This window comes from Fulmarus glacialis, unplaced genomic scaffold (assembly GCF_000690835.1).
Source record: "Fulmarus glacialis isolate BGI_N327 unplaced genomic scaffold, ASM69083v1 scaffold10660, whole genome shotgun sequence".
In the NCBI taxonomy this organism is placed as follows: domain Eukaryota; kingdom Metazoa; phylum Chordata; class Aves; order Procellariiformes; family Procellariidae; genus Fulmarus; species Fulmarus glacialis.
In genome coordinates this window covers 24,661-45,921 of record NW_009187104.1, presented here as the reverse complement: position 1 = coordinate 45,921, position 21,261 = coordinate 24,661, and the positions used below count along the sequence as shown (strand labels likewise).

The following is a 21,261-nucleotide window of genomic DNA, read 5'->3' as shown; positions in this document are numbered from 1 at the left end:
TGTTATGCTGAGGAGGAGAGAATTGCTTGCAGAATAGGCTGATACACTGTGGGGGATTAAAAACTCAAAGCTGACATGGTAGGTTGTTTTGTTTTTATTCGAACTCCAGGTAACAAGAAAAATTGGACTATAAATAGAAAGCTTAACAGTGGGAGTAATATAATATAGATCGTTTGTACACGTGAGTGAATGACCTTCATAACTAACTTATGAGTCACTAACAAGAATAAATTGGACTACAAAACAATTAACTGCAGTGGTTTTACTTGCTAGCTGATATGCTAGTCTGACAAAAAATCATCCTTTTTTTAAATGGGAGTAGTGCTTGTTTTGGAAATAGTAATTTTGGTGGTAGGTTCCCATATTTCCATGCCCAAGCGTTGGTTTAATTTCTGTTGTTTTAAAGGTAATAACAGCTCATCTTTATATTGAAGAAAACTTGCTCTAAATGAAAAAAAAAGCACAAAACAAAAAAAACACCTGAGGTAGGAAAAAAAAATCTTATTACTTGCTTGTCTAGTGGTATGTAAGATAAAAGTTTGGTCCTGCCTTGTTTTATTCAATAACTGTGGAAGCTAGGGAAAGGATAGGGTTATTTTTTTGTTGTTCTTGGCATTTTATGTCTTTGCTGATGGAAGTATATGTCTGAACCTTGGCGGCTGCCTTTGTTCAGCATAAATACATTGTGACGTTTCACTTTTGTTAAGTAATTGCACATAAACCAGATGGTAACTAATATCTTATTATCATATTGATTGCTTTATTATTGTCTACTATTGCATTAACTTGGTAATTTATCATAAATCAGCTTGGATTTTTATGGGGGTACCAGAGGTGGAATAAATACTGCATTTCTGACCTTCACTTTGTCAATGTGTAGTTCAGAACAGTCATGCAGTTGTAAGAGTCGTTCCTTGCTTTCATACTTCTATTGCTGCTATTACCAGTTTCTGCATTTTTCAGTTAGAGCTTATTCTGAGCAGTGTTTCAGACTGTTATCTTTCAATATTGAGTCCCCACTTGTAAAACTTGGTAAAATCATTGGTACTGTACAATACTTATTCTGGGAGAGTTGTGATTGATGGAGAGAATATTTGAAGTTCCTAAACTTTTCTGACTTTAATGCAAGTATTATGTTTTTTGAGTGTCTATTATATGATTGCAATTTTATATGTTGTTCTTTGTTCTAAGAGCACTAGTAAAAAGCAGTTTTCAGATAATTCTAGTAATAACTATTTTTTAGGAAAATATGATAAATAAGATTGCTTGTATAGGTGTCTGGTGTCCCCGTCCCCACCCCCACCCCCTCTTTTTTTTTTTTTTTTTTTTTGAAAAAGACTGTTGTCTTCCTAATGGGGATGGAACAGCGGCTGTTCTGAATGATTAGTTGTACTTGAATTTGAAATAGCATTTTATCCATGACCCCCTTTCTCTATTTCTCTCTTCTTCCTCCTGCTTGGTAGGGATTGAATGCCTCTTTGGGACACTGGGTGTAAACCGCCATACTTTGCTGCCTAAATGTGCATCAGAATATGTGTTTGTAGTACCTAATGTGGCAAGTGCTAAAATAAACACTTAGAACACTTTAAGATTATGAGTCATCAATCCCTGGCTGCTGTTTTTGTATTTCAATAATTGATATAACCTATCTGGAAGTTACTTTTCAGAGACTTCATCATGGTGATCCACAATAAATCTTGAATAGAAATAAGCTAGAAAGTTGAGGTACCTGTGAACAGTATTTTGAGATTTGTTAAATTCAAATTCTAAGAGTTTAATTTGTCTGTAGTGCTACTCTTTATTCTACACCTTGGAAAACCTTAGTCTGACAACAGGGAGTTCTGTAGAATAGCTGAAGGATTTGCCTTTACGGTGACTTGGTGTGTAGAGATCATGATTATGCATCTGAAGAGTGTTAAATCTGTCAAATGCTAACTGACTGGGCATAGTTAGCTTCAAATAACTACTGATTCCATTTTTTATCATACCTCCAGTGTATTATACCACATGAGCACGTGGTGGAAATAATACTATTTCTGTAGCTCTTGCCACTTCTATTATACTGAAAAATGTAAGAGCATTTACATTAGGTTTACTGGTTTTTAATACTAAACAGCTAAAGTAAGGAAATAAGCTACTTTTTATAATTATTCTTAGGTCCAAAAGTGCGACAGAATTTAGTACAGAAGGAGCATAGGAATTGCCTTTTTGGTGGACTGTTCAGTTCAGTAGCATCAAATATTTCAAAGGAAGAATCTTACCTGTAACAGGAATTTTCTTTTTTTAATGAAGATCCCTAATGATTACATACAGAATCACTCAGTAATATTGACTTCTTAAATGTTGTCTTCTGATTTGTAGAAGACCCTTTTGAGGACTTCTTTGGTGGCAGACGAGGTCCAAGGGGAAGCAGAAGCAGAGGTGGTGGATCATTTTTCTCTGCCTTTGGTGGATTCCCTGCTTTTGGAAGTGGTTTCTCTTCATTTGACACAGGTAAATACCACAACATTTAACAAGGAATGCAGTTTTGGTTCACAAAGGATCTCAATATAATAAGCTGATAAATACTTTTTAAAAAGTTGCTGTCTTCGTTCAGGAAATTCTGAGGCTGCTTTTTTTTTTTTTAAATTAAGCTGCTCTCTGTAAAGTGTGAATGTAAGTAAACCTATAGTTGTAATATTTGTTCTACCTCAAAGTTCATGAAAAGTAAACAGACTTCTAAGAGGTAGAACTTCTTGTGTTCTTAATTTTGGTGCTACAGTTTCTTTATAGCTTTAGAATTGTTTTTGTTCTGTTTGCTTTTAGGTGTTGGGAGTGTGATGGCTTTTATTTAAGGTCCTGAAAACACACTGGAAAAATGTGTGCCTAAACCCCATGGTACTACTTAGTATCAGTTCTGGGGTAGTCAATTTGAATGCTGATATCTGTGTCTCAGAGGTTGCTGAGAATTGCTGGTAGTCAACATCCTTTAAAGTGTTAAGATTCTGGGTATTAATTGGGATGTTAGTGGTACAAAACTTGTTCTGTCTGCTAATTCAGGGCATCCCAACATCTACATTAAAGCAAAAAAATCATTAAAGTTACTACCTTTACCTGGAGTGGAAAAATGATATAATGGGGTGGTGACGAATGGTTTTTGGACAATGCTATGCATTTGGAATTTGATCTATGTGTCCATATGGCTCCATTCTCATATGGGAGAAACTGGTGGGGCTGGAGCCGTGTTTTTATTCTCACACTGGTGTTTAATGCCATTAGTTACTGATGCTGTGTTGATGCAACCAACTAAGGACATCCTGAAGCTAGGATGTAGTCTGAGTGGATGATAAATTTGGATCTGACAGTCATGCAAAAATACATTTTTAGTCAAATACCTTCTTTCCTAATAGGTTTTACTTCGTTTGGTTCGTTGGGACATGGAGGTCTTACTTCGTTCTCCTCTACGTCATTTGGTGGCAGTGGGATGGGTAACTTCAAATCAGTATCAACCTCAACTAAAATAGTTAATGGCAGAAAAATTACTACAAAGAGGTAAGTGATATAAATATATTTGTATGAAACTATATGTAAAGACATACATAGCTATAAATACATGCATAGAAATATACTATATATAAAAACACATATATATAGTGATACATGTATATAGATGTATTTTTACTTCTGCTGTTGTGGTCATCACATTACTTGGATTTCTCCGCATGCTTAAAAAAAAATTTGAAAAATTTTATTGGGTTCTTTGACTCTTCTTGGCATTGCTGAGTTACTTACAGCTGTAGCATGTGAAAATGGGGAAGATACTGTTTTTGTCTGAACGCTTGATAGTCGAGAAGGGTTCAGATGTGTAAGACATGCTTTCAGAACTGCCCTGATGAAAAATGAAGGTTGCAGCTTGTTTGCTCTTTGAAAGGGACCTGGCAATGGAGCTCTTCCAGGCCTTCAGAACCTCCTGTGTAACCTTTTATTATGGACGTTGACTACTGTCTGCCAAGTCAGCTGGAGCTTCTGGAAGGGAAAAGTGCGCTTGGTTTCTGTTGATTGTGAAGCTTTTAACTGGGGATTGGGAGGACTTTTAATTTTGCAGACGTTATGAAATATGAAATAGTTTTCCCTAACATCTGCTCTAGTTTGCTTTCCTAGGCAGCGTTTGAGTGACGTTTTTGAGTAAAAAGTAATTTTCTTTTATCTGTTAAGTGAAATAAGTAACTGAAACCTGCTTTGGAGAAAACTTTCCTGTTTGTTGGAAAGTGAATTTTCAAGTACTATACACAGCGTACCTTCTCATTATTTCATGCTTGTGATGGGAAAATCACTGCATTTGGGAAACACAAATATTAGTTAGCTATAGAGTAACCTACATGGAACATTATGATCAATAAGTTATAGGAGTACTGAACAAGTAGTTAAATGTGATTTCAGTACTTAATAAAAATTTATGGAAAAGCAAGGGAGAACCAATTTTTTTGCTTGGTAACTTGTGTCCCATACTTCAAAGTGCAAGGTTCTTTTGTGTCCTGTTGTACTGGAGAGATCCTGTCATCTTGACCACTTAAATGCAGCCTTTGTCATCACACGCTGGTGTGGTCATGATATTTTTCTGTGAGTGTATTCCAGAAAAATCTGAGAACTGCCCACTTTTGAGGGAATTGTACCAGGTGAGAGAGACCAAAGGAAATGTTTATGCAAAAGAAGATAAGGCACCAGCTTTCTTTAATATTAAAAAATAGGCTAAATCAGGTATGCTGCCGTCGTATCTTTTGTTATCATATTTAGAAAGGGTGGGGGGAAGCAAGAAATGTGGTTAGCCACATCTAGGAAGACACATTTACTATTTCTGAGGAGTCCTGTTACTTTGTAGAATGTCTGCCCACGAGGTAGCTAAGTCTAAAGAAGATTCATATCCCAGCATACCCAATGAAAATCTTCTCCGAGTAATATTCTGCTTCAGGCAAGAAGCTGTTCCCTCTGTTTTTAATATGAGTGTATTCTCTTCAATAAGTCTGATCTCCAGAAAAATTTGTATTCATCCATGTGGTTTCCTCATTTGAATCATGAGGGGAGAATTTCCAGATAGTTAAAATTTATGCATAAATTAAATATTCTAAAAATAATTTAAACATTCTTTATCTTCCCACTTCTAAAACAAACAAACAAAAAAAGCCCAAACACACAGAGCTCTTTAATAATCTCTCCTTCCAGTCAGGGATACTTAAATTTTGCAATGTACATGCTGGTCATAAACTTGGTGTACAGTAGGTCTCCAAATTAGTTGCTCTGATCAAATTAAAAGTGGATTAAAGACTGTCTTGCGTGTCTTACATCATGCAAAATTGTGATTGGATCTAGAATATTATGCATTTAAAAAATGGGTAGGTACTAAATGCAATGTCAAGATTGTACATGTCAAAAGACATTTAGTTCTAGATAATAGTGTGTAGTGTCAGTACAACTGTGACAATGTATGAGGTGACAGCTGTAACTGTGAACTCTACAAACTGGAGGATTCACTTCCAGAAAGCAATTTTCCTGCTATAAATAAGCAATATCAGTGGAGGAATGCAGATGGTTACTAGTTACAGCTTCTGTGCTGTTAAATACAAAAGCTTGCCAACTACAGTTGCATTAAACAGGCAGTGCTCCGTTATAGTTCATTATCTAAAACCCTAGGTCTGGTGTGTATTTTCAAACTGCTTACAGTGCTTTGAAATGGCTAACTGTTTGTTTTTTTTTTTTTGCCCTACAGAATTGTTGAGAATGGACAAGAGAGAGTAGAAGTTGAAGAAGATGGCCAATTACGGTCGCTAACAATAAATGGTAAGGAGCAGCTGCTACGCTTGGATAACAAGTAATTCAACGCACGCATTTAACAGAAATTTTAAGCTATAACAGCCACCATTTGAGGATTGACAGGAACATTTTTTGAAGATTTCAAACGAACTCAACTTTCTGTATATCCGTACTTAATCTTAAGTAGTATAAAAAGCTCACTGAAACTCGTATTTGTCATAGACTTTTGAGTTAATTGTTGGGACCACATCAATTGGACCATTTTTTGTCCTTAAAATTGTTGTAAATTTCTGTATGCACTTTTCTTTTTATTATATATGATCAAGGTGAACCATGATCCTTCAGTAGTGCTAGGGCAAGATGTACACTAACACTAGCATGAATCTTGCTTTTTCCAATTTGAAATGTGAGCCAATTAGTAGTTTAAGTCTGCTGTGAAGTTAACATTTCCAGGATAACCTTTTTAATAATTTCAACTTTTTTTTAAATGTTTAGTAGTGAAAAATGTTAATACATTTCTGGTAATGCATTTCTGGTTTAAATAAATTAAGGATGTTTTCTAGTTGTGCATGAATGCAGACAACTTAGTAAGTTTTGACAAATGTTTAAATGTGTAATGTAAGCAAAAGGTAAACAAAAGTGAAGCCAGTGAGCTGAGTCTTTTGTCATTTGCTAAAAAAAAAAAAAAAATATTCAAAATGAATAAATGCTGATGTTTGTGGTGCATTCTTTCATGAATGGCATTTGTAACCTTCTTGTGTCTGTGTGTGATTTGTGCAACTTGGGAAAACAGTGCTTTCGGTGCTTCTTTCCCCCCCCCCGCCCCCCTTTTTCTTCAATCTTAAGGATGAGGGCCTTTTTTCTTTGCAGATGTTTTCTTCAGTGTGACTGAAAACATGATATTTAATTTCTTTTCTAAACCTGTATTTGAAGCACCTATTTTTAAGAAGCATTCAGAGGCTGACTCTCTAACTCCATCGTTTGCCCTAGTACATAATTTTTTTTTGGTCTAGGCCTAAAGTAACTCTGTTTAAAAATTAAAAAAATTTTCTAAAGTCTTAAGATCTGAGATTGCTTCAAAAAATAATCTGTAGTGAACAGAAATATACAGGAAAACATTTAATAATTAAAAAAAAGGCTTTCTGAACAATAAGATTTTTTTGCTTACTTTGAGAACAAACGTAATTGCTTTGAAGAACACTTGTACAAAATTATTAGTGTGAAAATATCTCGCTGTTATTTTTAGTCATCAACCAAAAAACAAAAGATGGATTAATGCCTTTTGTTAAATTAATGGAGTGAAGCAAAGTGTTAATTCGTAGTTAAGACCAGATTTTCAAAGTGTAGTGAAAGATGACTTGATTTCTGTATGTCATAGAGAAGGCATGCAAATAACTATTGGCATATGTTAACACCTGTCAGGCTCTGGGTAATTTCATGCATAAATCATGGATGTGCAGTTTTTATCTGTGCACCAGCTTTGAACATCTGGCCTTCACAAAATTCTTCAGGGTGGCTTAGTGTTTGGGAAAAAAAAAAAAAAGCATGGGGTTTTCAAATGATCACTTAATGCCTTCTTGCTGAACACCATCTGCTTTGTACTAACAAATGCGTTGATTATTAAATACATCGAAAAGATTTGCTCTTGTTTATCATGCAGGAAAATCAATTCAACTTAACCCAAACCAACAATTTAACAAACTGCTACAACAGAATTCATATTTGCAGCAAAGTTAGTGTATCTTACATTTGTCCCTCTACCATTAATGCTAATTTCATAGAACCAAACAAAATAACAGGTAGAAGAAGAAATAAATATGTACTTTGGTTTTGGGACTACAGAAGTTACGTACCTTTTCAAGTTCTTTGCAGAGTTCTTGTTACTCCAGTGTTGTGTTTTTGGGTGTAGAAGCACAAACTCAGTTTAGAACTAAACAGTGTTTTCTTGTCAATGCTGTTTTTTCCTTCCCCATGTATGTTCCTTCTTGATCCAGATAACTAAACAGACAATTTATTTCAAAATCTGGCTTTGTTGTGCTGTCTTGAGTTATTAAAAATGTTAATTTATATTTATAGGACACAGTGTGCTCCTTTAAGTTATGTAAACTGTAAAAAGTGCTTCAAAATTGGTTAACCAAGTCAAATAAAATTAGGACAATCTGGAGTTGAGTTTGAATTCATTCCTGTGGATACCCATAGGTTTTACATTGAGCTGCCAAACTTCATCTATTTTAATCCCAGGTAATCTTCTGTAACATTTAAATTACCTAGCTGAAGTTAAGAACACAATTATGATAGCATACCTGCTAGTGGCAAATCTGTACCCACATGCTTGCCTTAGATCTTCTTACCCAGAAAAGTGTGGTCCTTCTCATGGTGTTATATACAAACAGTTCACTCCAGAGTTCTGTAATGAAATCTTTTAACACTAAATTTGCTGAAGATCCAGCGTTTTGGATAGTCTCTCTTCTGCCTTCAGATCCCTGAAGCTGGTTATTGTCAGAGCTGGACAAAACGCAGCATTAAGTAGCAGTGCTGCACTTTCTTGGTAGAAAGAGAAACTGGCAAAACACAAGAACGGACGAGAAGAAATGAGTTGGCAGAAGGCAGAATTCATCAGTAAAGATTTCTACAGCAGTAAGCAGATACCCATACACCAGCATTTGAATAGGCCGGTGGTTGAAGTGGGTGGATACATGGTCTTGGTCTAAGTATGTAATTGGACTGGCAGTTCCAGTTCCAGATGTAAAAAATTGTCACCTTCTTACACTTGACCTAAGCCTAATAGTCTCCACCTGTTTCAATATGTGGAACACAGATTTTTTTTTTTTTGAAATAACACCGCATCCAACTTCTTTTTTAATGCAACTTTTTGCATCCAACTTCATTTTTAATACACAAAATAAATCCTCATTCTGTGTTTACTGTGGATCCAATTTAAATCCTTCCTATTATGTATTATATATTCAGAATTTCTTCTTATTTGTGCTGCTCAAATGAGTTTCTTTTCTCTTGAAAACCCACTTACTAGGTTGCTCTGAAAAATTTTATGTTGTTCCTTATTGATACATAATTTGCATGGATGTACAAAACCTATTCACTAGAAGTAATGGATCATCAAGGGCAGCAAATTTCCTTAAACTTCAATTTTGGCCAAAATAGCACAAAATACTTAATAACAGAAAAGGTTCTTTCTTCTAGCAAATGCTAGGCATCAAATGTGCAGTGGGATGAGGTAGCTTTCAAAACCAGGTGCTGTTTGATTAAAAGTACCATTTCTTCATACAGGAGGGATTAATTTTGAATGTTTAGGGACATCATCCAGTTTAAATTAAGCTTCCTCCAGTGGTTTGGAAAAACTAAGATGGAGTTTTTGAACCTACTCAGTCACTTACTCTTTCATGCTGTGCTTCAAAGTTCATTGGTAGAATACAATAACTTTGTAATGCTTTTTCTTGGTGCAATCTCTTTCTGGTCTCTTGTGCATGGCAGTAATTTCAATGCAATACACTGTAACACAAGTTTCTCTTTAGATTGCATGGCACCTACCCCTTTCACTTGGCTTTACTGAAGAAGTTTGGGATTTTGCCTTAGAATGCTTCACATTTTAAAATTGCTGCAGCCATTGTAGTTCTCAGTTCTTACAATACCTTCTCTTATGAGAATCACAGGCATTGTTTTGTGGTATAAGCGACAAAGCCGCTCTGCAGAGTTAAGTCTACATAGCATTTGTAAGATGTATACTGTGTCAGCCTGTGATTAATTGATGGGCTTAGTCTTGGAATGCTGAAAACAAAGCTTGTAAAAGACACTAAAAATATATGTCTAAACAAGCCCACGGTTTTTATATCTCTCTGTCAGTGTGCGTGTTTGGCTGTCCTGTTTGCTTGCCTCCTTCAGTGTATTAGTTTTAGGTGTAAGTGGAGGTTCGTCTTCTGTATTTAGCTGTGCTTATGTGTTTCAGACCATCTCTGGGACGCTCCAGTGATAAAGAAAGTTAGATTTTATTTTTTGTTTTTGGAAACCTGAGTTCTGTTCCTGAATTTGCTTCCGTTCTGTTTGAAAAGTGAGCTTGTTTCCTACTTTGCCTTAGTTTAATCTGTGATTGTAACCTCTAAGGATCGTTGCATTACAAAGGGAATGTTGCAGCTGTATGATGCTTGTGGTCAGAGAACTTTTCAAAAGCACTCAATGCAATGCATTAATTTAGTGTTAGGATTCTTGTTAATCTTTTTGTAGAAGCATTTCATAGTATTTCCGGAAAACCTGCCTCTTTGGTTCTGATTTTTGGATGTTTGGTATTTAGGCTTATTTTTAAGTCATGGTGTTCTCACAAGGTAGTTGCAATACTGACATTAGTAATCTGCCAATCAGCAGTAACTCGGGCTTTGAAAGTTTACTTTTTTTTAAGGTAAGAAAAGGAAGCTTGTTTGCACTGTCTGTTCCCTCTGGTCTTGTTTACTTTGGGACTGAATTGTGACCACAGACTTGCTTTGTGTAGTACTTAACATAGGCAGTTTGGGTTTTCTTGTTGTTATTGCTTGTCTTCAAGTGGTTGTCTTAAGTGAAAAGCTTTTTATCTTCCACCCAAAATGCTGAAATAATCCTTCTGTTGTAATAGTGTTGGAACGAAGCAAATTTACTTTGTTAGTGTTACAAACTATACCTTTTGAATTCATCGTTATAGTGCGTTTACTGCTTGATCTGCTTTGGTTTTGGAAAAAATACCTTGACTAGAGTTGATTGTTGAGTGAAGTGCGCTACTGAAAAGTTAGAGCAGAAGATGGTTGGTTTATACGCTGCTACGTAGGTCATACATTCACAAAACAGTAAGCCCCCACTTTTGAGATGCTGCTGTCAAATTTAAAAAAAAAAAAAAAATTGCTGTGACCATCAGCTGTAACCCTGAACCTGTGCAAGCTGACTGCTGGTTCAAACTCATTGATACTTCTCTGAAAACTATGTTCTGGCAGACTTAGCACTGGGTTAGGTGTTATCTTACTTGTAGCAGCTGGTAGAAAGTTAATTGAAAACCCACATGAGTACTATATCCCCTGTCATGCTTACCATGTCTAAAATACATGCAGTAGTTTGGATGTGATAGTACCCAAATCTGAAAGCTGTGAAGTCTTGGTGTGAGGTAGATTGCACTGGTGGCCTAAGTGCTAATTATCTTCCAAACAAAGGAAGCTAAAGACTTCTGCTTGAGAAGATGTCAGCTTCAAAATGTAATGGTGGGGATTAAAGTATATTTAATTCAGAAGATAAGTAAAAAGTTTTATTAAAAGGATGCTATTAAGTGGAATTGTCTCTTTAGTTCTGTGGCTTTTTCAGTAATGTTAGCTTTTGCAGCATGATGTGTTCATTTTAAAATCACTAAAAATCATTTTTGAGCTTGACTTAAAATTGACAATCAAGAAAATAGATTTTTAGAGGCTTATGGTAATAACTCTTAAAACTTTGCTTTGCCCTGTAACTTATCCTTTATACTGAATCATAAATGAGAGCTCTTTCAGCTGTTCTTTTCAGTGCAGCCAACTTCGAATGAACTTCATAAAAATAGAAAAAAACCCCCTGTAGGTGCTAGTTTACCAGCGGTCAAAATAAAGCTGAATCCTTTCATACATTGAATGTTAATTCTGAGAGAGATTAAATATTAACACCTAGTTTGTAAAGACTACAGTAAGGATGCTAGTCTTTTACATGATAAAATAAATGACATGGTATGTTGAGAAGGCTTCAATTTCTCCGTTTATTGACTGTTAAAAATCAAATATGAAATCTCCTGCATTGTTTCTTCTTTATAAATTTATTTGAATGAGTTACTAGTATGGCAGGGGAATCCAGCCTGGGTGACTGGTCATGGAATTCAGATTTTGGAACATACATTCCTGATAGCCAGAAGAGAGAATTATTTTGGCTATGTCTGTAACGGAGTTGCTTGAAGCTGTTACCAAAACAGCTAAAGATGCAAAGCAGCAGCTCTGGAATAGGAGTATTCTCTCTTGGTTGCAGTTACAAGCTTGATTGAAATGTGGTCCAGGAGGGGAGTTTGCCTGGGGAAAAAAAAATTCATAAGCCTGCAGAGGCTTTGACACATCTGGTAGAGAAGCTGGGGAGATCCAGCAGTCTTTCGGTTTCTCTCCAGAAATACATGCCATGTCTGTGTTAATCTTTGTAACTGATATATAGAGTATGATTAACTCACTCATTTATCACACATTTGTGAAACCGTCACCATAGCCACCTCTGCAAACGTTTTTCCTAGGCATGTAGTTGGAGGCTGCCCTTTACTCTGAGTAGCACAGAACCCAGTACAAAAACTAAATCTGAATTTGTCCATCCTGTTGCGATATTTGTCTTACTCAGCAACAGAGTACTGCATCTCACTTATGTGAAAGGACATACTCTGTACTATCAGTCTCCGTCGCTCTTCTTCCAAAGGGAGCTATACTATGGATGTTTTAAAATTGCTTTGGACTTCTCTATGAAAGTATTTCTGGAGGAAAATGGAGAAAAATCACGTGGCCAAAGCTCAGCCTTGCCTCCGATCTCTCTTAGCCAGAGGAAGAGAACTAGGCTTTTTGTCTTCAGAGGACTTTGGGCAGGCTTTCTGTGGTAATACTGCCTCTCATCAGAAGGCACTTTGGTACTTTGATTTATTTGGACATGCCCTGTTAAGTAGTCACTCAGACACCTCCCAGAATTAGTCTGCTAATCTCGACGTATACATTTCTTACTACTGGGTGCTTACGGGAAATACGGTCAGGTCCTTATCACCAAGTGTAGCACTTCCATAATGAAAGGGCATTATTCAGCTCTTCCATACAAACTGGGGGAGCTGGATGTTCAGGAGAGCAGTAGAGAGCTAGAAATTCACTTTAAGCTGTTTTGGATGTTTCGGATGCATCTGGTATTGCCTGCAAGCATGAGAAATGTTCATGAACCTCCTGCCCTCAGTCTTTGAGCTCCTGAATGATTTTTCTCTCAGGGAGATTCTGAGTTAGAACATCCACCAAAATGTTTCTTTCATTAAATATCTCTAGTGCTACTTCCGTCTTTTCTGGGATTGGATGTTTTAGCCCCAAGAAGAACGGCAAATCTTAACATCCTTAATAGGCTTCTTCACAATGTAACTTGCAGGGCATTAAACCAGTAAGGGAGAAGAGTGAAACCAACAACAGCTTGTTTTGTGCTGTTGACAAATTTCAAGGACTTTTTTCCTCATTTGGCCTTTGCCTTCCTCATCAGGAAAACCTGATCACGAGTTATGGCAGTGAATGCCGAAGCGGTGGGCATTTTCCCATGTCTCCTCTTCACCCTGCCTGTTCTCCGCCAGCCCGAGCTCTGTGCTGCTGCGGAGGCGTTTCCCTGCCCGCGCAGGCAAGGGAGGTGCTTCTGCAGCCTGAGGAGGGTGTGCCAAATTCCAGTTTGATTCTACAAAAAATGTGTACACCATTAAGATAAAACTGTTCATATTAAAGGTCGCCTTGTTTGGAAGAAGGGTATAAACGTTTGTATAAGGCTAGACAAATTCAAATGAGAAGATAAACATTCATTTTTAACACATGGGTGATTAACTGTTGGAAGAACCTGCCAAGAGAAGTAGTTTCTCCAGCTTTCAGTGTCTTAAAAGTAGCTTTCTAAAAAAATATGTTTTAGTGAGAAGCGAGTGTTTGGGCTCTACAGAGAAGTGGCGGAAACCCCGGAGCCTGGGGCACAGACCGAGATGCAGCATAGGGTGCGGTGTGCCTTCAGGCCTTTCTTCATAGTCCGTGTCTGAGCTTCTTCCCTCCCCCTCCTGCTGCGTTCGCATTAATGCACATGACATATTCTCTTACCGTGGTTTCGAGACTGGGGGATGCTTTTGGGATGAAGGAATTTGAGGGATGGTTGGGGCTGCGTGCGGGGGCCGCCTTGCCTGTCGGGAGGTGCCGGGGAAGCAGCGTAGCTGGGAAGAGAGGAGACAACGCGTGTGTCTAGGGTACAGATATTCTTGCCTGATGACAGTTGCCTTAAAGCATCCAGTTTGGGATGTGTAGGTGCTGAGAGTGGACTTCATGTGGGAGAAGACATTTTGGATCTATTAAGGTAAGTAGTTGCTTTATTGTAGTGGACAAACTGGGCGTTTAGTGACGAGGAAGAACCAGGGTGAGGGCCGTGATGACCGTCCCAGGGAATTCGATTTGGAATTTGCATTACAGTGAGCCCTTGTACATCTCCTGTCTTCTCACCAACAACAGTCTGCAGGGCTCGAGAGAGCCTGATTTCAGCTCCTGAGATGCAGATTAGGAGGTCTCTCGTTAACGAATGTAATGTTATGACAAAGATTCATTTGGCAGAATGAACTATTCATCTTCTTAAATGTGGGCAACGTTTTCACCATGTAAAGTTTTTATTTTTGGTGTGTGTTAAATCTTACGTGGATAGCAATATGCGTGTTTTGAATTTTGAGTGACTACAATGAAAAAAGCTGGCTTTTTGTTCATTGGATCATCTTTGGTAGTGTGCTAAATGCCTAAGACGGCAATATGTCAGAAAAATTTCATTTCTAGAGGGAACAGCCAGAGAAGGGTCTCCTACAGGGCTTACATGCGTGAAAAGACTGTGTGTGGATGCTTATCTGGGTTTTGTATACACCCCAAGCTGCATTTGTTTATCAAGTTTATTTCCAAGAGAAGCTTGTGGACAGGCAAATTCCTGGAATTATAACTCAGCAGCATTTGGGTCATATAACCATAAAACATAGCTTGGAACAAAACGTAAACTCTCTTACGGCAAAGTCCTGGTATCTCTATGTCCTTCCTAATTTTCTGGGGAAGGTACCCTGCTTGGAGAGTGCTGGAACTCCAGAACTAAGTCTTAGTTCATGTACAGTCAAATCAACCATATTTTGAGCTCTAAATATTCAGCTCTTAAAATAGCTTTTGTGCGCTCTCCTTTCTGTACAAATGATGAAAGCCGCGAGGCTTTGCCGTACGGCAGAGTCAGCGCGGTGCAGCTTCACCGGTATGGACGTGGCTGTAGTGACAAGGAAGCTTGTTAACGGGAAAGCAAACAAGCTGCGTGTCGTACTGCTCTGCCCTTTTCTGGCTTAAAAGAAGTCTTGGACAGAAATCTTGCTGTAGTTGGCAAAGTATATAGCCAGTGTACACCTTGTATGTGTTGACTGTTGTTAGCAGAAAACCACTTCAAAACTAGTTATTTTTAAATGTCTCAGAGCTGTAACTTAGCGAAGCAAAAGAATTATATCTTTTTTTAATCCGTGTTTTCCAAGGAGCTTCAAAAATTTTGAGTCGCATCCCACGTGGAACCTATTTCAGAGTCAGGAAATGCAATTCTGTTTGCTGTCCAGCTCGAGTCTCCTGTTACATCACTGGAGGAGACATCACCACGTGTTCTGTGGCGAAATACAGCCAGAAAATGACAAAGTAGATGATAGTTTTTACCACTGCTAAGTAAAAAGAAAATTATGCATGCTTTACTATGCATATTCATTTTTTTGAGATGTTATATCAATGCCAGCTGCTACTATATGGTATATAACTTGCAGTATCTATGGCAAGGGGGGCTGTTTACATCATTTCCAATTGACTTACTTTTGATCCGTCTTGAAAGTACTAGCCCAAAAGAATTGGAAGATAGTCCTGTTTGAAAAAGTTGAGTAATTTGTCCTGAATCCTACCCATAGCAGTTTTGTAGCCATTAATAATTTCTTTATTAACAAATATAACTCTATCTTGAAAAGTGTCATAGAACAGGAGGTGAATTTTAAGTGCTTTCTAATGCAGTGAATAATGGAGAAGATGCTTCTTGTAGTAACTCCTTAAAACAAGAAGCTCAGCTGGGGGAAATAAAACATTTTTCTGCGAAGGCACAGGTGTTTAAGCCTCCCTGCTCTTCTTGATGCACAAAATCAAGAACAAAAGATTAATTGATTACTCTTAGGTAGTTTCCACTCTTCCCTCTCCTCTAGCACTTGCCCTGAGATCACGTGTGCACTTTGCTCCCACAATGTTTATGGAAGGAGATGACTACGTCCCTGGTAACCCTTTTCGTAGAATAAATCATGAAGCCGAGTGCATGCCGGTGCTGTGTGCTCTGTTGCAGGGGAGGTGCTCGTTGCCCGGGACAGAATAGTTTCCAATAGTGGAAAGCCTTTTTTTACGAGAGCTGTTTGAGGGGGGATTTTGTCTTACGCCTCCCAGTGTCTCCTGAAACAAAAAGCCAACCCTTCGTTCACGTCGGGCTCCGGATTTAGCTCACTGTTGTGTTTTCTGGGTGTGGCAGCAAAATTCCCCAAATTATCGGTCTCTCCAGTGTTGAGTATGGGCTTGTAAGAGGCACAGAGCCAAGCTAGCAACTTGAAGTGCAGCTTTAATTTAGGTTAGATGATCTATTGCTAACAGAGGTCAAAGCCTCTCCAGTTTTCTATTTTTGTGACAGTTGGGGCTAATCTTCCCTTAAAATATAGGCCCTCCAAATTTTCAGTTGAAATTCTGATGGAGATGGACACTCTGAGGTCCTAGCTGAACTGTCATCACTGTCCAGCGTATTAGTGTACAACAGCGTGGTTTTATTTATCGGTTTATCTTCTCAATAGAAGTTTAGTGCTTTGATGGCTTCTGCTAACAGATTCCACCTCCTGGAAGGTGAAATGACTGCATTGTTTGCTGTAGTTTTGGCCCCAGTCCACCACTCAGTCTTGAGTAAGCAACTTTTTCTTTAGAAAAACAGTTTTTAATTCTTTTATTTAGTATTTTTTTAAATTACTGTAAAAGGAGATTGTTTCCACAGAGATACCAGGCTGTATCCAATACCAAGAGTTCAGGCCAGGTCAGAATTTTAATTGGAAAGTGATGAAATGTTCTCAAAAGTGCAAAGTCTGGGACTTTTTATGTCGGTTGCTGACTTGCGTGATAACGAATGTAGGTGAACGTCAGTCTTATCTGTTGTGCATCTGTTCTACATTTCCTTTCGATATCACCGTGCTGACTGCAGGACGTTTTCAGCCCCGCAAAGGGAGCAATAATTGATCTTACAAGGCCGAGGAGAAATGCTGTAGTGTAAATGAAGTTCGACATCTTCAAAAGTAGGAAAACTCTAGGCGAGTGTTTCCGAGAAGATTTTGAGTTTGCTGGAGTTCAAGGGGGAGGTGGATTAGCTTTGCTGGATCCTGCACTTTGGTCTGCTAGCAGTACAAAATCGTCTTTGTAAACAGTTCAAACCTCTGCGGTTCTGATGATTTGTTTTTAAAGTTTTTCAAATATTTATACCATGGTATAATGAGTCTGCTGACAAATTGTCACTTCAATATTTGGAAAAGCTTTCATTGCCATTGCAGAATTACAGGAGATGCGGGTATGTCTGTATGACGGGTGATTTTGAGCAGACGCTTGTTATGCTATCTTCAGGTGTTGCATTGTCCTGTCACGCAGTTTCGGTGGGTGCATCCCTTCCCCGGAGAGCCGGTGGCCGTTCAGGTGCTCTTTGCTCCCTTTGGGAACGTGGCGTTCTCCAATGTCTCTGTCTTTGGGGTAGCTCTTAAGTACTGGTTCCCCCCTTTTTCACTTTGGCCCCAAAGATTGTGGTTGGAAACGGTTGTTACGGTCCTTGGCGCTTCATCCCCTGGATCTCAAAGGTGTGTTAAAAGGTGGGATGTGCTGCTGCAGCAATGTGGGATGGGAACAGGCATCGCTCCGGGCCTGGGCAGCTCTGGGGTGGCCTTCCCAGGAGATGCGTGGCTGCCTTGAGTACACCAGGCAGATACTAATGTCGCTGTTCAAAGTCTCCTTCTGTTTCCAAACCTCACAAAGCTCTTTTGGTAAAACGTTCCTTGTTCCCACTGGATCTCCGCAGAAGGAGCGTATAAACTGACTGACGATACTGTTTCCAGGCACAAAAGACAATTGTAAGTATAGTTATTGTTGGATCGTAGTCATGTTTCTGATTTGGTGTTTGGGTTTTTTTTAATTGAGAAAATTTTTATTTCTGTGCTCTCCATTTCTTGGTTATTTTGGTCACTCCGCAGAAGGAGCGTATAAACTGACTGACGATACTGTTTCCAGGCACAAAAGACAATTGTAAGTATAGTTATTGTTGGATCGTAGTCATGTTTCTGATTTGGTGTTTGGGTTTTTTTTTGAGAAAATTTTTATTTCTCTGCTCTCCATTTCTTGGTTATTTTGGTCAGAACTTCAGTTTGAGCAGTATACATGGAGCAATTTCTTTTCGTGTGTACAAATGTATGTATGTGCGTATATGTTTGTGTGTATCCGTTTGCATATATGAACAGTTATTGATAGGTCTTGGACTTGAAAAATTACTTGTTGTATTCCTAAACTATGGTGGCTTTTAAGGCACAGGCTGAAGAGTTTGACTATGGGTGGAAAGAAAGATTGGAAACTTTGAGAGTTCCCTGATGGATTGGAGATGGCAAACCACAAAAAGTGGTACAGCTTGGGAGTTATGGCCCCTGTAAGGCCAGTACAGGTTCCTAATTAAATACAGTATTTAGTCAAAATGACTGTTGAATGTCAACTTGAAACACTATTTTTTTCAAATTCAGATTTCTCATGTCATTGACATTTAGTATGTCAATATTATTGAACTGAATGCCAAGTAGCGGCTTAGTGCTCTTGTCAGGAAGAAGTCAAAAATAGGATTGGGTTTTGTGGTGAAGGTTCATAAAACACTTTGAAACGTATTGAGCTGTCAGAAGAGATGTCCTGTTACTATGTGCACGTGTCATTTTCAGGGTCAATTAGAAGATGATGGTCTTTGTATGTCAATTAAAAGATGATGGTCTTTGGAGCTCTGTAAACCAGGGATGTGTGCAGGCACTGGGAGCTGGGATTTGCTTGCCCTAGTCCTAGTAATGCAGGGACGGATGAGGAATGAATTACATGTTGGGGGTTATAATTGGAAAGGGCAGGTATCTCTTCTTTTTTTTGTAATTAATATGTGAAACCCTTAGTGTCATATTTAAGGCTCAGGGTAGAAGGGAGAATATTTTTCAAATTATTAACCTGAAAAGATGAGAGCTTACAAACTGAGCACGGGCAATGCAATATAAAATATGGAGCTTGCTCTTACTGTCTCGTGTCTGTGAGATTTCAACAGCGCTAATAGCCATTTGATGAAAATATAAACTTGGTGATTTTGTGCTTTTGCCAAATTACTATGGAAGTGTTGACAAAACAGCTGGGGAAGTCATTCATCACATTTTTCTGAAGTCACTCATGAGATTCTTTTCCTTTTAAATTTAACTGCATGGCTTTGTGCTTTATATATAATTCTTTTCTCTTACGGTAATCTGGGTTTGCTGTACATTAAGGTTTTGAAGACTGGTTTAAAGCTGATAATGGAAAAAATGTGTAACAAAACTGTATAATTTGCACATTAGGGCTTGCTCAGAACTGCTCTGGAGATGCTCTTTTTAGTGAGGGCCACTAATGGAAATATAAGACGACGTCTTGATACTTTACCTGGTTGGTTTTTAAGAGTTATAAAGATCTGTTCGTTGCAAAAGTAGAAGAACACTTTTCCTCTGCTTGCTGTCTGAAGAGTTTTCTAATTAGAAGCCAATTTTGCTTGACCTGGTGGTGGTAACTCCTAGGAGGGCTGAAGGCAAGATGCAAAGTTTTGTCTTTCGGGGCAGCGAAGGGGCCGTTTCGTCTGGCACTGGGAGGGTCTGGAGCATGACTGCGAGAGATGCTAAGGTCCGCGGGGCTCTGCTCGGGCACAGGGAGAGAGGAAACGCCGGTGGAAGGCACCTTGCGTCTGGGTACGCGATGGAGGACCTGGCCAGGCTGCATGTAATTGTGCTGTGGATTTTTTGTTTATTTATTTGTTCTCCTCTAGTAGTGAGTATTAAGTTGCATTGTAAGGGCCGTTGTTTTTTTTTTTTCTCAGCAGGATTTGGTTTGCCCTTCAAATCCAATTTCAAAGTGAAACGCAAGCTCCGAGGCTTCCTCGTGGTAGAGATAAAACCTGCAGGGATTACTGCCTGAGGCTGAAATATAGATGAGATGAAAAAATCCCTCCAAATACTGAACCCAATCAAGTATTTTGATATTAGCGATACCAATTCTGGAGGAAGAGGGGCCGTGTGGGAGAGGGAGGCAGTTACAGTTTGCTGAGCCCCATCTCACCTACATGTTGCATAGGGAGTGTGTTGGGGAGGGAAGCCCCAAGAGGAGGAGCCCCTGGTGCCACTTTTTAAGGGGGTCTGGCAGGCAGCACTGCAACGTAGTGGCGTACGACGACTTGCAGGGAACTACGGTAGAGATCTGACATGACCCTGAAAAGTGTAGAAAGCATCATCTCTTAAGTAATCTCAATTGCTGTTTAAAAATCAGGTCCATTTGTTCAAACTCTGAGCTTGAAATCTTGCTAATTTGTATTTAAATATGTCAAGCTGCAAAGCTTATTCCTCGTTCTTTGCTTCCTTTCAAAACTCATGCAGCAATGAATAAAAGACCCCTGTGTGATAAAGTCTTTTAAAATTAATAAAATTCACTTTGAGCAGCAGCATGCAAATGGGGTCATCTCTCTGCTTGCTGGAAACGTGGGGATTCATGTTACCTCCTGCCATTTGCATTTCCCACATCCCAAATCTTTAAGATGAGAGCAGTTGGCATAACCTGTACGGATGCCCTGGCGTGCTTCGACAGAAGCGAAATAACTGCAAAAGCCTGGATGTGCTCAGCCTGCGCTTCTCTCTGGCCTCAAATTTAATGTAGGACCGTTCGTTGGGCTTTAAAAGGTCTTCCAATGAGTAAGTTTTGGCAGCGAGGAGGTAAATCCAGGCTCTCTCAGCAACTCTGCTATCTATACGTCAGGCTGCAGAGCTCGGTGCCACCCGATACGGTCGAACAGGAGTGGCTTTAGCCATTGATCCCCATTAGCCGCTCAGGGGAACAGCGTGATGACATCTCCTTCCAAAGTACCCGTTTGCAGCGCCGCTGCAGTTACCCTATGGTGTACACTCGTTTAATTTTCCCAATTTATTGCAGATTGGGGGATCTTTGTGGCAAAACGTCATTGTCTTGAGTAGCTTGATGTGCTGGGAATGCAGGATTCATGTTGGTACACGCCGGGCTGAATACAGGATATAATGGGGTTCTTGGGCGTGTACGGGGGTGGTAGGTAAAATCCGGATGGCTAAAAAAAAAGAAGAAAATCAAAAGGCTGAGCTTTCTAAAGGAGCTGCTGCAGGGCGGCGAGGGTGAGCGGACCCGGCGTGGGGCTTTCCCTGCCCCTGCCCTGTGCCGCAGGGGTACGGGCTGCGTAGGAACAGCATGAGCTGGCACCGGAGCAGCTGGATACGAGGGCAAAAATAAAAGGAGCAAGTCCATTGCCAAATTTTAAAGCCAGAAGGGCAGAGGATTGCTATGTGCGTTGAGCAAAAAGTATTGAGCCCTGCCCTTTCCTGGATACTGGATGTGCTGCAGCCATGGCTCTCCTGGGACA

At 39.1% G+C, this 21,261-nt stretch overlaps 1 protein-coding gene across 2 annotated transcripts in view; it reads left to right on the top strand.

Annotated features, from left to right (window-relative positions):
- DNAJB7 (DnaJ (Hsp40) homolog, subfamily B, member 7) overlaps positions 1–21,261 on the top strand; it is a 53,733-nt gene that overhangs the window by 14,659 nt on the left and 17,813 nt on the right. For both annotated transcript variants that reach the window (XM_009573956.1, XM_009573948.1), the window contains exons 5-7: positions 2,362–2,493; positions 3,390–3,531; positions 5,744–5,814. In XM_009573956.1, the coding sequence (XP_009572251.1) occupies positions 2,362–2,493; positions 3,390–3,531; positions 5,744–5,814 (345 nt within the window). The remainder of the gene's footprint in view (positions 1–2,361; positions 2,494–3,389; positions 3,532–5,743; positions 5,815–21,261) is intronic.